Source organism: Oncorhynchus tshawytscha, linkage group LG18 (assembly GCF_018296145.1).
Source record: "Oncorhynchus tshawytscha isolate Ot180627B linkage group LG18, Otsh_v2.0, whole genome shotgun sequence".
In the NCBI taxonomy this organism is placed as follows: Eukaryota; Metazoa; Chordata; class Actinopteri; order Salmoniformes; family Salmonidae; genus Oncorhynchus; species Oncorhynchus tshawytscha.
Window position 1 is genome coordinate 24,199,666 of NC_056446.1, and position 17,085 is coordinate 24,216,750.

The 17,085-nt window shown below is 47.1% G+C and overlaps 1 protein-coding gene across 2 annotated transcripts in view; it reads left to right on the top strand.

Annotated features, from left to right (window-relative positions):
- Positions 1-17,085, top strand: part of LOC112217708 (metabotropic glutamate receptor 1-like) — a 48,663-nt gene that overhangs the window by 457 nt on the left and 31,121 nt on the right. For both annotated transcript variants that reach the window (XM_024378184.2, XM_024378185.2), the window contains exons 2-3: positions 696-1,563; positions 4,791-5,043. In XM_024378184.2, coding sequence (XP_024233952.1) covers positions 834-1,563; positions 4,791-5,043 — 983 coding nt within the window. In that variant the 5' untranslated portion in view covers positions 696-833. The remainder of the gene's footprint in view (positions 1-695; positions 1,564-4,790; positions 5,044-17,085) is intronic.

Consider the following 17,085-nt stretch of genomic DNA (forward strand, 5'->3'; position numbering starts at 1 on the left):
ATGTCATCAGACTGGGTATCAAGGATTTGTGCAGTAGTGTCTAATGAAGGGAATATAAATGGACATTGATTGGTTTAGGAACTCAATTAGATACTTTATAAACCGTGGAAATACCAGCACATAGCTTCACTAGGCAGTAGCCTACATCAGCAGCACCTGTACGACGCCGTTTCCTCAATTATCGTATGACTTCGTTAGTGCGCTGTCCAATGTCCTGAAATTGCCTTCCGGGCAACTCGGTTTCTCAATGGACCGTACGATTGCCATATGCTCTTATGGGGAAATTGCGGGAAACGATGATAAACTGTCTCAAATGTTAAGTATGCTATAATTTATGTTACCTGTCTGAGACAATCGAACGACTAAAAAAAATTGACTTCAGTGTTATTCTCAATAAACTTGTAATGATAATTGCCCCCGTGGGATAAATAAAGTATATTGAATTTAATCGAATTTAATCTTATGTTCTGCAGTTCTTGTTTGCAAATGGATACTGAATTAGCCTTATTTCTAGTAGGCATGTTGTGTTTGGGCTATGAACCTAGTCAATTTAATAAGAATATGCTTGTGTTTATTGCGAGGGCCACCATTATTTTCAAACCCATGTAATATAGAGACTATATGATAACTGTAAAACGTTGCATATCTGTTGCTGCCTTCACAATCTTGCTTGATCTTTTATGATCTCTCTCCAGGTCTGCTTGGATATGCTCAGGGTGCTGTGTTTCCAAACAATGGTCACTGGGTTAAACGTGGATATACTGAGAGACTGTCAACGTTTCTGCTCAACTGCCCGGAGCGGATAGTACGCCCGTGCAGCTGGCACCGCTCACATGATGTGGAATATGGCACATGTAAATATGGGTTTCCTCGCGCTCCTGTGTCTTCCGACACTGTTCTTCGACGTCCTCGTGCTGTCCCACAAAAGCAACATCTATGAGCGGTCGGCAGTCCCGCGAGCCGCACCCCGCTCCGTGGCCCGGATGGATGGAGATGTGATAATCGGTGCCCTCTTCTCCGTCCACCACCAGCCGTCTGCTGAAAAAGTGGCTGATCGAAAGTGTGGGGATGTTCGGGAGCAGTACGGCATCCAGCGGGTAGAGGCCATGTTCCACACCCTGGACAGAATCAATTCCGACCCTTTCCTGCTCCCCAACATCAGCCTGGGCTGTGAGATCCGGGACTCCTGCTGGCACTCCTCCGTGGCCCTGGAGCAGAGCATTGAGTTCATCCGGGATTCCCTCATCTCCATCCGGGATGACAAGGACGGCTCCAAGTGGTGCATAGACGGCACGCCGTCCAATCAACCCCCGCCCTCCAAGAAGCCTATTGCGGGGGTGATTGGGCCGGGTTCCAGCTCCGTTGCCATCCAGGTACAGAACCTCCTACAGCTCTTCAACATTCCTCAGATTGCTTACTCAGCGACCAGTATCGACCTGAGCGACAAGACTCTGTTTAAGTACTTCCTGCGGGTCGTGCCCTCTGACACGCTCCAGGCCCGGGCCATGCTGGACATAGTCCAACGCTACAACTGGACCTACGTGTCTGCGGTGCACACGGAGGGTGAGTCACTCAACCCACTCAACACAGGGGTTCTGAAAGCTGTGTGTGGGGTAGGATAGGATTAGGCCCAGTAGGCATAGGAGGACTGGCTCGGCTTTGGAGAGGGTTTTTACATGCTGTCAAGTTGATTTTGTCTCGTATGTGTTTGGGTTTGAGATAAGATAATGGTTAAGGTAAATATGCCTAGCTAGAGAGGTGGTGGATAAATTGTTAATGTGGTTTGTACACAGATAAGTACTTGCTAGCAAGCATGTGTGTCCTCCTCCCTGTCGTCCTCCCTATGGGTGTGCTCCTATGTGCAATATTGCTTTGGAGGGAAACTTGCTGTGTAATGGAATTCCCGCTCTCCAGACAGAACTATACATCTGGTGCAGTATAAGTATTCACACACCACAGGCAAAGTCGGTTCTTTAGCCGTTCATCACACCTACACCCCAGCAACACATCCAATCTCTCAAGCCACAATTCAGTCAAATTGTGGTCAATGTTATCAGAATGGAAATGCATTTGGGTGTTTATTGGTATCTATTTATATTAAAAGGAAATTAGATGCTAGATGTTCTGTCTCCCAGGATGTTAAATTTGATGCTAATTCTATTCCATTAGAAAATAACAGGCATGCTCTATCGTCTTCATTATTCCTAAGCATGTCTTAATTAATCAATCACCCTATCCATATTCAACAGGGGCACTAATGGACTGTTTCCCTTCTGCTCTGTGTGGTGTAGCCTACTATCAGGCTGGGGTTACAGGTGTTGGAACCACATCATTAAATAGTCATTTAAAGTATCTCTGGGTGGAATCATAGAAATAGAATCCCGCTGGTCCATCCATACTAGTAATTCTAATTCTATGTGTGTAAATAATACATACAAAAGTTCCCCCGTTATGTGTATTGATAGAAATCAACTCCCATCTGTGTTATTGCTATTCAGATGTAGCAGAATTACTGTGTTGAGGGTGTTTCCATCATATCTAACCCCTGGTTGGAAGGGATGTGTAGTCTAAGCACAGCTTGCAAAGGGGTTCTGGCAATACCCCTCAATACCTGAAATACCTGCACATCAATACAGCAGCCCACATAGCTTCTCAGCAGCACTTGTCTGAAGGTGTTATCGGCTGTGTGTGAGTGTGCTGTCCAGGGTGCTGAACTTGTTAATATACCAGTAGAGTACTCCACAATGCAAACACACACCATGTAACTCAATCACATAAAACTCTTTCACCAGTTTACCACTATTGTAAGTGGAAGAGCGTAGAATGAGATGTGGAGATAGCTCAATTGTAGTTACTACAAGTAAATCTCTGCCATTAGCAATTAGCCAAGGCTCCTCAGCGTAAACCTCAATGAAATGTACCTAATGATGAGAGTAGGTAATGATTGCCAGGCGGAGTGTATGGCCACTAAGGAATTCTGGGAGTTGTTAGAGGGATATGTGATAGACAGGCCCTAAAGGGAGGGTCGAACTTTGAATCAGCTTGTAAAGGTGGAACCTAGAAACCAGTTAGTCTGGAAAACCAGACCCTAGGCAACACAGTGACTAAGGTCTGGTTTCAATGATGGACTCTTTTGCAACTACGTCACTGCCTATGCTACTACTTTATCCGCTTGAATAAAACACAAAATAGTCGCTAGCAAGATGGAAATCACAGAGGTTATTTTTAATGAGTGATTTTCACAAGTGGCTAGTATGCATCACTTATCTTAACCAAAACCACTATAAAGGTTGTGCCTGAAAATGTCGCTTTTGAATCATGACATTTTGGCATGTCTGCATCGTGATTTGTTGGGAGATTCCTCAGAACGTTTTTATTCCTCTTATTAGCATTGAGGCAGTGACGTAGTTCCTCTATGCCAAAAGAGTCCATCATTGAAACCAGACATTAGTTACTGTGTTACCTAGGGTCTGTTTTTTCAAGACTAGAAACCTGTAGGGGGGTCACAAAGTTCACAGGTCACGGTCAGGTTGAGGGGCAGGCAGGGCCAGAAGAGAGTGGAGGTGAAGTGCCATGAGGCTCAGCTAGGGGGTGCCAGGTATCTGGCTGTCACCAGACCTGGTAGGTAGCAGTCCACTGGGACCAAAGATAAGAGTGTTGGCATAATAAGGGTGTTGTATGTGAAGGAAAACAGTAGAGGATAACAGTATGTGTAGTAGCCACAGTCAGAGTACAGGGCCCCTGTTTTGATCTTCTACAAGGACCATTTTGCCCAATGTGATGGCTACAACATTGGATTCATTGGATCTAACTAAACACATCTCTTCAGTTTGAACTATAGGCCTACTTGCCTATTTGACGTTTAGAATATTAAGTGTATTGGGTAAATGGTGTTTCTGCACTTTGGGAATGCTTTTGGATTGGTTAAAAGTGTAGTATCTGCGGTGAGATGAAAATTGAGTGAATATGTTAATTGATATGAAAAATTTGTCTGAATACAACACTGAAATCCTTACATTGAAATGCTATGAATCTAAGGGGTTTATAATTGATCAACCATTATGTGAATTCACCTGTTCAGATAGAACTGCTATACTGGCAAACTAACAATTGGAGCCTAGTCTATAATATCATGCCAGAGTAATGCATTAGTGTGCTGCCAATTCAGCCTTTTCTCATTTTTCAGAATAAGACAGGTGTGTATGAGGACAATGATTGTGTAAACAAAGGCACTGCATTAACATTGCAGACACATCTTTGATTGAAGCCAGCACTTTGAATATACATAATCGTCTTTGCAGCATCCGCCATGCACTACTAGGACTACGTCCCAAATGGCACCCTTCATCTACAGTGCACTTCTTTTGACCAGAGCTTCATCAGCTCTGGTCAAAAGCAGTGCACTGCATAGGTAATATGATGCCATTTCAGACACAGTCTATGTATGTAAAATAAGACAGCATTGCAAAGCTTGTACAACTGATTAGGATGTTATCATGGGAGAATGTAGCACAGTCCTCTCCACCCCATTCAGCATCCCTGATTGCAATCAGTAGGCACTAGACTATCTGGCTATATCAGAAGATGGATCAGGACAGCAGCACAGTCACAATACACTCACGGCCTGATGACTCAAAGTCATCAGACTACCACAGTTGTTAGTTTGGCTGAATCCAGTCACTATCAGCCTGGAGGAACTTGAGCATTTTCTGTTCCAAAATGGTGACTCTTCGTTGGCCATTTTGTGTCTGCAGTGGTGACTTACCCCTCCGTTTCTCTCTGAACCCTAGGAAACTATGGGGAGAGTGGCATGGAGGCCTTCAAGGAGCTGGCCACCCAGGAGGGTCTGTGCATCGCCCACTCTGACAAGATCTACAGCAACGCTGGGGAGAAGCACTTTGACCGCCTGCTTAAGAAGCTCCGTGAACGTCTGCCCAAGGCTCGCGTGGTGGTGTGTTTCTGTGAGGGAATGACTGTACGCGGCCTCCTAATGGCTATGAGACGTCTGGGTGTGGCTGGAGGAGAGTTCCTCCTCATTGGCAGGTAAGGCACAAGCCTTTAAGGCACTAATTTCTGGGTAGTTTTGGGCAAAGGGTGGCTTTGTGCCACATACTTCCAGACACGCATGTCACCAAGGCAACCAAATCAAATCAAAGTTTATTTGTCACGTGCGCCGAATACCTTACAGTGAAATGCTTACTTACAGGGTCTAAACAATAGTGCAAAAAAGTATTAGGTGAACAATAGGTAAGTAAAGAAATAAAAACAACAGTAAAATGACAGTGAAAAATAACAGCAGCGAGGCTATATACAGGCACCGGTTAGTCAGGCTGATTGAGGTAGTATGTACATGTAGATATGGTTAAAGTGACTATGCATATATGTTAAACAGAGAGTAGCAGTAGTGTAAAAGAGGGGTTGGCAGTTGGTGGGTGGCGGGACACAATGCAGATAGCCCGGTTAGCCAATGTGCGGGAGCACTGGTTGGTCGGGCCAATTGAGGTAGTATGTACATGAATGTATAGTTAAAGTGACTATGCATATATGATAAACAGAGAGTAGCAGCAGCGTAAAAGAAGGTTTGGGGGGGCACACAATGCAAATAGCCCGGGTAGCCATTTGATTACCTGTTCAGGAGTCTTATGGCTTGGGGGTAAAAACTGTTGAGAAGCCTTTTTGTCCTAGACTTGGCACTCCGGTACCGCTTGCCATGCAGTACTAGAGAGAACAGTCTATGACTGGGGTGGCTGGGGTCTGACAATTTTTAGGGCCTTCCTCTGACACCACCTGGTATAGAGGTCCTGGATGGCAGGCAGCTTTGCCCCAGTGATGTACTGGGCCGCACGCACTACCCTGTGTAGTGCCTTGCGGTCGGAGGCCGAGCAATTGCCATACAAGGCAGTGATGCAACCAGTCAGAATGCTCTCGATGTTGCAGCTGTAGAACCTTTTGAGGATCTCAGGACCCATGCCAAATCTTTTTAGTTTCCTGCGGGGGAATAGGCTTTGTCGTTCCCTCTTCATGACTGTCTTGGTGTGTTTGGACCATTTTAGTTTGTTGGTGATGTGGACACCAAGGAAGTTGAAGCTCTCAACCTTACAGCCCCGTCGATGAAAATGGGGGCGTGCTCAGTCCTCCTTTTCCTGTAGACCACACTCATCTCCTTAGTCTTGGTTACGTTGAGGGATAGGTTATTCTTCTGGCACCACCCGGCCAGGTCTCTGACTTTCTCCCTATAGGCTGTCTCATCGTTGTCGGTGATCAGGCCTACCATTGTTGTGTCGTCTGCAAACTTGATGGTGTTGGAGTCGTGCCTGGCTATGCATTCGTGGGTGAACAGGGAGTACAGAACGGGACTGAGAATGCACCCCTGAGGGGCTCCAGTGTTGAGGGTCAGCATGACAGATATGTTGCTACCTACCCTCATCACCTGGGGGTGGCCCGTCTGGAAGTCCAGGATCCAGTTGCAGAGGGAGGTGTTTAGCCCCAGGATCCTTAGCATAGTGATGAGCTTTGAGGGTACTATGGTGTTGAACGCTGAGCTGTAGTCAATGAATAGCATTTTCACGTAGGTGTTCCTTTTGTCCAAGTGGGAAAGGGCATGGTGGAGTGCAATAGAGATTGCATCATCTGTGGATCTGTTTGGGCGGTATGCAAATTGGAGTGGAATTAAACCAAGTGGAACCAAGTGGAATTAAAGCAGATACCACTAGTGCCAGTGAGAAATGTTTGCCAGTAATTAATAATTTGTATCTGTTAAAGACACAAAACTGGAGAGGAAGTGCTGTCTCTTCATATGTTGTTTCAATGTGTAGCTTTTGGAGACCTTAAGAATTGGCAAGGGCATTGTAGGATAATCATCTATATCCACTACATAAAACATTCCACAGACTATGAGGACCTACCAGTATCACATACTAGGTACATACTGTAGCTATAAGCGTACCGGTATGAAAAGAAAGATTTGTTGAAAGTGATCTTTACAAGTATATCCACAAAGCCTTCAAAGGTGTTACACGGAGTGGAACAGGGGAACCCAAGAGCAGACTCAGATGAGGAGACTGGCATGAAGTAACCCAGGTATTTATTGACACACAGGGGGGAGATGGATTGCAGGTCAGGGGAAGCGCGGGCGGGTTGCTGGAAACCAGGTGCAGAGGCTGAGGCTGGAGCGAGAGGGGTTGAGACAGGTTAAGCAGGTCCGGAGGCTGAGGCTGGAGCGAGAGGGGATGGGACAGGGCAAGCAGGTCCGGAGGGGAGTCCAATGTAGTAGTAGAGTGGGGAATCCAGGACAGGGTAGCAGGATGAGGAGACGTGGGACTGGAGACAGAGACCAGAGTCAGAGCGGGCAGAACTGTAGCGGAGAGGAAAACAGCATCAGGCAAGGAAAACAGGCACAACAGGTTCTGAATAGTAATACACATGGCTGGAAACGGAGACTGACTGAGCAGAAATTACGATCTGTCAGTGTGGAATTTGTAGAGGTCTTGACTATGGAACACGTTGCCAGCACACCTGTCCCCGCCCACACAATCACACACAGAGAGAGAGAGAGGGAGAGAGTACTGGGGTAGTGGTGTCAGGTCAAGGAGACACAGGATGAGCAATAGAGGGCGTTGCAGGAGCAGATGTGACATTACCCCTCCCCCTCTATTGGCACCACCCAGATAAGCCCGATCAGGCTTATCTGGGTGTGAAGTATAGAAATCCCGTAAGAGGGAGGGGTCCAGAATGTGACTGCGAGGCACCCAGCAGCGCTCCTCAGGCCTGTATTCCTCTCAGTTCACCAGGTACTGCCAGCCACGATGGTGCACGTCCAGAAACCGCCGGACGGTACAGGCAGGATGGTCATTGATGAGCCGAGGGTGTGGAGGAGCTGCTGCAGGAAGAGACAGGGGACTGGAGCAGACAGGTTTAATCAGGGATACATGGAAGTTAGGTTGGATCCTGAGAGAGGTTGGGAGTTTCAGGCGCACCGCAGAGGGGTTAATGACACGGTCAATTTCAAAGGGACCAATGATTCGGGGTGAAATTTTCTTCGATGCTACCTTCAATGGCAGGTCCTTCGATGAGAGCCATACCTTTTGACCTGGGGTGTAGTCTGGAGCTGAGGCCTGGCAACGGTTGGCTTGGGACTGGGTCCTGTCTGAGACACGAAGAAGGGCAGCCCGGGCCTTCCTCCAGGTACGGTGACTACGGCTGAGATGGTCCTGGACAGAGGGAACCGCAACCTCTTGGGTAGGGAACAAGGGGCGTTGGTAAACCAGAGCACACTCGAAGGGCGACATACCTGATGAGTCGTTGGTGAGGTGGGCATATTCAACCTAGGGTAGCTGAGTGCTCCAGGAGGAAGGGTTATCAGAAGTCAATCAGCGTAGGGCAGTCTCCATCTCTTGGTTGGCCCGTTTGGTCTGGCCGTTGGTCTGGGGGTGACATCCAGAAGAAAGACTGACATTGATACCAAGAGCTGAACAGAAGGATCTCCATACCTGGGAGGTAAACTGGGGACCTTTGTCGGAAACGATGTCAGTGGGGATGCCATGCAGACCAAACACATGGGCTACTAACAGGTCCATAGTCTCTCTGGAGGACGGGAGTTTGGAGAGGGGAAGAAGTGAGCCATTTTGGAAAACCTGACAATAAAGGTGAGGATGACGGAGTTACCGTTAACTGGGGGAAAGGCCAGTGACGTAGTTCAGAGCTATGTGTGACCAGGGGTGACTGGGTATGGGAAGAGGGTGCAGCAGACCGGAAGTCGGTTTAGTGGAGGTTTTGTTCCGGGCGCAAACCGAACAGGCTGAGACAAACCCCCGGACATCTCTCTCCATGGTGGGCCACCAAAAGCGCTGACGCAGGAAGGTGAGGTTCATACCAGGGTGACAGGTGAGGTGGGTAGAATGGCCCCACTGAAGAACATCAGAGCGAACACAATCTGGAACAAACAGAGCATTACTAGGACCGTTACCTGGGTCAGGCTGGTTCTGCTGAGCCTGGCGGAATACGGGACTCGATCTCCCAGGTGACGGCGGCAATGTTGCAGGTGGATGGCACAATGGCTTCTGGCTCGGTACCCGTGTTGTCGGTGGTGAACTGGCGAGAGAGGCCATCAGGCTTGGTATTCTTCAAACCGGGGCATTAAGTGAGTATGAAATTGATTCTACCAAAGAACAAGGCTCACCTGGCTTGCCGGGAGTTCAGACATTTGGCGGTCTGGATGTAGGACAAGTTGTTATGGTCAGTCCACACAATGAAGGGGTTTACAGAGCCCTCCAGCCAGTGACGCAATTCCTCTAGAGCCAGCTCAACTGCCAGGAGTTCCCGGTTTCCGATGTCAAAATTCCTCTCTGCAGGTGAGAGCTGACGGGAAAATAATGCACATGGGTTGACCTTCTGATCAGAGGGGGAATAGTGAGACTAAACAGCACCTACCCCGGTGTCAGAGGCGTCCACCTCCACAATGAACTGGAGTTCTGGGTCAGGCTGAGTAAGGGCCGGAGCGGAGGTGAAGTGATGCTTGAGTTCCAGGAATGCTGCCTCTGCCTCAGGAGTCCAGTGGAATGGAGTGGAGGTGGAGGTGAGAGTAGTGAGAGGGGCTGCCAGATGGCTGTAGTTGCGGATGAAACATCGGTAAAAATGAGCAAACCCCAGGAAACGCTGTACTCATCTCCTTGCTTCAGGTTGGAGGGCACAGACCACTGTGACTGCCATGACCTTGGCGGGGTCCATACGTAACTGTCCCTGTGCAATAATATAACCCAGGAAAGACACTGTGGCAGCATGGAACTCACATTTTTCAGCTTTAACAAAAAGCTTATTTTCCAACAGCCATTGAAGAACTTGGAAAACGTTTTACTGGTGAGCCTCAGGGTCCTTGGAAAAAAATCAGGATATCATCTAAATAGACACACTCAAAGCATCCAATCACATCCCTCAGCATGTCATTGACTAGGTTCACAGCAGGAGCGTGAGTGTGTTCCGTTAGTAAGACCAAAAGGCATTACCAAATACTCAAAGTTACCAAGTGGTGTGTTGAATGCAGTCTTCCACTAGTCCCCCTCTCTTATGTGGACAAGGTGGTAGGCATTCCAGAGGTCGAGTTTGGTAAACACCGTGGCACCATGGAGGGGGGAAAGCAGAGCTGATGAGAGGCAAGGGGTACTTGTTCTTAACAGTGATATTATTCTGCCCACGGAAGTCTATGCACGGCCTCAGTGACCCATCCTTCTTCTTCACAAAGAAAAACCCAGCACCCACTGGGGAGGAAGATGGCTTGATAAGTCCTGCAGCCAGAGAATCCTGGATGTTAAACAACCGGCTACTGGGGAGAGGAGCTCCAGGCTGGAGGTCAATGGCGCAGTCGTACAGCAGATGAGGCGGCAGCGACAGGGCATGGTGCTTGCTGAACACAGGAACTAGATTGTGATACTCGGGAGGAACTGATGACAGATCCGGAGGTTCTGAAATGAACTAGGGCACAGACAAGGCAGGGGGATGGACAAAATGTAAACAAGTTGAGTGACAAAATTAACTCTTCAAAATGAACTGGTTACCTTTCCGTTGGTCCAGTCAATCTGTGGGTTGTGTAGCTTTAACCATGGATGGCCAAGAACCAGGACAGTCGAGTAAGGACAGTCGAGAGTAAGGACAGTCAATGTGGAAACGGATCTTTTCCTGGTGATTTTCAGAGAGACGCATGATGACAGGGACGGTTCCCTCACAGACACGGGGCGAGGAGCTGTCCATTGAGAGCGTTGGCATCGAGGGGTCAATTGAGTGGGACAGTGTCCAGGCCCAACTGGGCAACAACACCTCGGTCCAGGAAGTTCTCGTCGGCGCCTGAATCGATGAGATTAGACAGAGGAAAAGCCTGGCTCTGCCACATAAGGTTGCCTTCAAGCAGGGGTCTGGCAGAAGATGGGCAGGCGATTTGGCTCAACAGTATATCCCCCACTACTGTCGAGCCCCCTCTTTTGCTGGACGCAGGGAACAAGTGGAGACAAAGTGACAAACCTGGCCACAGTATAGGCAGCTCCTAGCGCCGATTCGTCATTGCCTCTCCTCAGGAGAGAGATGGGCCCGGCCGAGCTGCATGGGTTTAGGATCAGGATGAGCCTGGAGATGGGATGCAGTCAGAGAAGGAGGACAAGGCACAGAAGCAGATGTTATGGGACATGCAATCCTACCTACCCTCTCCCTCCAATGCTACCGGAGACGGTTGTCGATGCGGATAGTGAGAGAGATGAGTTCATCAAGTCCTTCAGGCTCATCCCTGGACACCAACTCGTCCTTGAAGGTCTCAGTGAGTGTGTTCTGGAATGCTCCCTGAAGGGACTCAATCCAGCCACTCTCAGTGGCGAGGGTGCGAAACTCACATCAATCTCAGCAACACTATGGGGGCCTTAATGGAGGGACAGGAGTCGTTTAGAGGCATCCTTACCACAGACCGGGTGGTTGAAGACTTTCTTCATCTCCTCCGTGAATCTGGAGTAGGAGAAGCCCATGGGGGACTCTCCCACACCGCCATGGCCCAGGAAAGCACTGCTCCACGGAGGCAGCCAATCAGAAAGGAAATCTTGGCCCGTTCGCTAGCAGAAGAGTAGGGCTGTTGCTCAAATACTAGTGAACACTGTACCAAAAAGGCTCTGCAAGCTCCAAGGTTGCCATAGTAACACTCAGCAGTTGGAGAAAACGGCTCCGGGAGTGGAGGACTTGGAACTGGTTGTGAGCTCTGGGTTAAGGGTCAGCCCTGTAGGTCAGACAGGCTCTGTGAAAGCTCCTTGATGTGCTCCAGAAGGGTCTTCAGGGCTTGGTCATGTTGTTCGAGCAGGGCGCATTGGCCAACGAGGGTTTGCTGGAGAGTAGCAGAGTCTACTGGGTTCATCTCTTTGGCCAGATCATACTGTTACGCGGAGTGGAACAGGGGAAACAAAGAGCAGACTCAGACGAGGAGACTGGGATGAAGTAACCAAAGTATTTATTGAAACACAGGGGGAGATGAAGTGCAGGTCAGGAGAAGCTCGGGCAGGTTGCTGGAAACCAGGTGCGGAGGCTGAGGCTGGAGAAAGAGGGGTTGAGACAGGGTAAGCAGAAGAATCCAAGGGAGTAGTAGAGTGGGGAATCCAGGACAGAGTAGCAGGATGACGAGATGTGGGACTGGAGAAAGGGACCAGAGTCAGAGCGGGCAGAACTGTAGCAGAGAGGAAAGCAGCGTCAGGCAAGGAAAACAGGCACAACAGGATAACAGGATCTGAATAGTAACAAACGGCTAGAAACGTAGACTGACTGAGCAGAGATTACGATCTGTCAGTGTTGAAGTGGCAGGGCTTATTGGCAGTATTTTACTTAGTGGCAGTATTTGTAGAGGTCTCGATTATGGAACACGTTGCAGCTGGTGGGGATCTGCTCTGACTCCAGCACACCTGTCTCTGCCCACACAATCAAACAGAGAGAGAGAGAGAGAGAGAGAGAGAGAGAGAGAGAGGGAGAGAGTACTGGGGGAGTGGCGGCCGGTCAAGGAGACACAGGATGAGCAGTAGAGGGCGTTGCAGGAGCAGATGTGACAAAAGGGCTTTCAGCTGCTCTTTTGAAGTCAAAGCAACCCTTCCCCCTCTCTCTACCTCCCACTTTCTCATTCCTCCCCCACCCTCTCTCTTTTCTGATGGGCCCATCCTGGTGGCAGAGGGCACAGCCATCGTTGTCTGAGAGGCTCTCTATGGGTCAATGCTGGGTGAATCTCTCCCATTAGAAGAAGAGGAAGGGGGGAAATGGAGAGATACATTCACAGTGTGACAAACATCCAGTACACCCTCAAGACTAGGGTTGCAAAGGGAGGGTATATTACTAAAAACTTTAGTTTAACAGTAAAGTACCCAAATTTTGGTAACTTTCAAGTTTTTGGAGGGTATTTTATAAGATGATATCTAGTGGTCTTTTTGCGTACTTCGGATGATCACAGGTGTCTGTAATGATCTCTGCCCCTTTGTGTGGCCTTATTACATGTAAAATAGATAAAAAATAATAAAATAAGATGATTTTTAAAAAACAGCCATGAATACATTTATTAAAAGTTATTCATGTTTAAATTACCAAAGTTACCATAAATTGCCATAGATTACATGTTAATTACCAACATTTCAGAAGATTCCGGTAACTTTGGTATATTCCCGGTAGCTTTGCAACCCTAATCAAGACCTTCAAGGACAAGGACAATCCTCTGTTGTCATCAAAAGTGATGTCTCAAACCTGACCTCCACTGTCTCCTTTCATGGTGCATGACATCCTCTCTATTTATTGGGGATTTTTGGGGTGTGGAGGTTGGTTGTAGGACATTGGTTCTTCTAGCTGCCAGGCTTATGTCTGAGGAGGAGGCCATTGATGAGACAGGCAGAGTGATAGGGGGGGCAGTAGACTCTAAGCCAGGGTAAGTACCGTTCTTAGTGGATTTGACGAACACTTCTCAAAACATTGCCCAAACGCTGCTCCATCATCAGGGCCAGCTTCGTGGAGAGCCCTTCTGTTGCTCCTCTTTTCTCTCACAGCTCTGGAGATGGAGGCTGTTATGTCTAAACAGCAGGGATGAAGGGAAATCAGTTGCCTTCGTCAGGTTGTCTTTGTGTTGTTTGTGTCATACTCTATTCTATGGGAATTCAGTGGTTTTTGGAGGGGAAACAGAGGCACTCTCTCTTTTCCATATTAATTATCCATCCTAATGAAGCTCCAGTGTTTCCCACTCTCTCTCTTCTCTCATTCCCTATTCCTTCCTCGCTCTCTCTCTCCTCTCCATAGGAGAGTGGGTCTTTTTTTAACTGGTGTGGAGGTCTCTATGGGAGAGAGAATTAAACTGGTGGCTTGGCTCCACATGCTTCTGGGTCAGAGAGAGCGAGGAGTGAGAGAGGAAGAGAAAGAGTGAAAGAAAGAAAGAGAGGAGTGAGAGAGAGAAAAAAAGTGAGAGAGAGAGTGCGTGAGAGGAGTGAGAGAGCAAGAGGAGAGAGAGAAAGAGGAGTGAGAGGAGTGAGAGAGAGATAAATAAATTGAAAGAGAGAGAGGGGAGAGAGAGGAGTGAGAGAGAGGAGAGAGATGAGTGAGAGAGAGTGAAGAGAGAAAGAAAAAGGAGTGAGAGAGAGAAAGAAAGTGAGAGAGAGTGAGAGAGAGAAAGAAAGTGTGTGAGAGAGAGAGAGTGAGAGAGAGGAGTGAGAGAGAGAGAGAAATAAATAAAGTGAAAGAGAGAGAGAGGAGTACAAGACAGAAGAAAGTGAGAGAGAGAGGAGTGAGAGGCGTGAGAGAGAGAGCGGAGAGAGAGCAAGAGGAGTGAGAGCTGTAAGAGAGAGAAATAAAGTGAAAGAGAGATTGAGAGAGTAGAGAGAGAAAGAGGAGTGAGAGATATAAATAAAGTGAAAGAGAGAGACAGGAGTGAGAGAGAGAGGGGAGAGAGAGAGGAGTGAGAGAGAGAGGAGTGAGAGAGAGAGAGAGGAGTGAGAGAGACCGGAGAGAGAGAGGAGTAAGAGAGAGAGGAGAGAGAGAAAGATGAGTGAGAGGAGTAAGAGAGAGAGATAGATATATAGATAAAGGAGTGAAAGAGAGAGAGGAGTGAGAGAGAGAGCTAGGAGTGAGAGTGAGAGAGGAGTGTGAGACAGAGAGAGAGAGAGAGAGAGAGAGAGAGGAGTGCGAGAGAGAGAGGAATAAAGTGAGAGAGAGGAGTGAGAGGCGTGTGAGAGAGAGAGAGAGAGAGAGAGGAGTGAGAGGCGTGTGAGAGAGAGGAGAGAGCAAGAGGAGTGAGAGGCGTGAGAGAGAGAAAGAAAGTGAAAGAGAGAGACAGGAGTGAGAAAGAGGGGAGAGAGAGGAGTGAGAGAGAGAGCTAGGAGTGAGAGTGAGAGAGAGAGAGAGGGAGAGAGAGAGAGAATGAGAGAGAGAGAGGGAGAGAGAGGAATGAGTTAGAGAGGAGTGAGAGAGGGAGCAAGGGAGAGAGGAGAGAGAGAGAGAGCGGAGTGAGCGAGATAGAGAGAGGAGTGAGGGAGAGAGAGGAGAGAGTGAGTGAAAGAAAGGAGAGACAGAGAGAGATGAGTGTGAAAGAGATGGAGAATGGAGTGAGAGAGATAGGAGTGGGTGAGAGAGAGTGGAGAGAGAGGACAGAGAGGGAGAGGAGTGAGAGGACAGAGAGGGAGAGGAGTGAGAGAGAGAGAGAGAGAGAGAGAGAGAGAGAGAGAGAGAGAGAGAGAGAGAGAGAGAGAGAGAGAGAGAGAGAGAGAGAGAGAGAGAGAGAGAGAGAGAGAGATAGATAGATAGATAGATAGATAGATAGATAGATAGATAGATAGATAGATAGATAGATAGATAGATAGATAGATAGATAGATAGATAGATAGATAGATAGATAGATAGATAGATAGATAGATAGATAGATAGATAGATAGATAGATAGATAGATAGATAGATAGATAGATAAAGGGCAACCTGTGAAGAACAAACACCATTGTAAATACAACCCATATCTATGCTTATTTATTTGATCTTGTGTCCTTTACCATTTGTACATTGTTAAAACACTGTATATATATATATATAATATGACATTTGTAATGTCTTTATTGTTTTGAAACTTCTGTATGTGTGATGTTTACTGTTAATTTTGATTGTTTATTTCACTTTATATATTCACTTTATATATTATCTACCTCACTTGCTTTGGCAATGTTAACACATGTTTCCCATGCCAATAAAGCCCTTGAATTGAATTGAAATTGATAGATAGATAGAGAGAGAGAAAGACTGCACGCAGAATTCTGCAAAAATATCCTCCGTGTACAACGTAGAACACCAAATAATGCATGCAGAGCAGAATTAGGCCGATACCCACTAATTATCAAAATCCAGAAAAGAGCTGTTAAATTCTACAACCACCTAAAAGGAAGTGATTCACAAACCTTCCATAACAAAGCCATCACCTACAGAGAGATGAACCTGGAGAAGAGTCCCCTAAGCAAGCTGGTCCTGGGGCTCTGTTCACAAACACAAACACACACTACAGAGCCCCAGGACAGCAGCACAATTAGACCCAACCAAATCATGAGAAAACAAAAAGATAACTACTTAACACATTGGAAAGAATTAACAAAAAAACAGAGCAAACTAGAATGCTATTTGGCCCTACACAGAGAGTACACAGCGGCAGAATACCTGACCACTGTGACTGACCCAAAATTAAGGAAAGCCTTGACTATGTACAGACTCAGTGAGCATAGCCTTGCTATTGAGAAAGGCCGCCGTAGGCAGACATGGCTCTCAAGAGAAGACAGGCTATGTGCTCACTGTCCACAAAATGAGGTGGAAACTGAGCTGCACTTCCTAACCTCCTGCCCAATGTATGACCATATTAGAGAGACATATTTCCCTCAGATTACACAGATCCACAAAGAATTCGAAAACAAATCCAATTTTGAAAAACTCCCATATCTACTGGGTGAAATTCCACAGTGTGCCATCACAGCAGCAAGATTTGTGACCTGTTGCCACGAGAAAAGGGCAACCAGTGAAGAACAAACACCATTGTAAATACACCCATATTTATGCTTATTTAATTGATCTTGTGTCCTTTAACCATTTGTACATTGTTAAAACACTGTATATATATATAATATGACATTTGTAATGTCTTTACTGTTTTGAAACTTCTGTATGTGTAATGTTTACTGTTAATTTTTGTTGTTTTTCACTTTATATATTCACTTTGTATGTTGTCTACCTCACTTGCTTTGGCAATGTTAACACATGTTTCCCATGCCAATAAAGCCCTTGAATTGAATTGAATTGAATTGAAAGAAAGACTGATGGAGCATCACATACGCCAAACCTGTGTGTGTGTGTGTGTAAAGCTTGGCTACAGTGTCATGGTCACAGGCTTGGAGGTTGGTTGACAGATATTAGCTCATCAAAACACAGCCTGCTATTCCATGCTAATTTGTGCCCTCGCCTGCCAGCCGAGTGAGAAGCTGTTGATGTGTATGTGTGTTTGTGAGAGAGAGAGAGAGAGAGAGAGAGAGAGAGAGAGAGAGAGAGAGAGAGAGAGAGAGAGATTTAATTTAGAGCTTA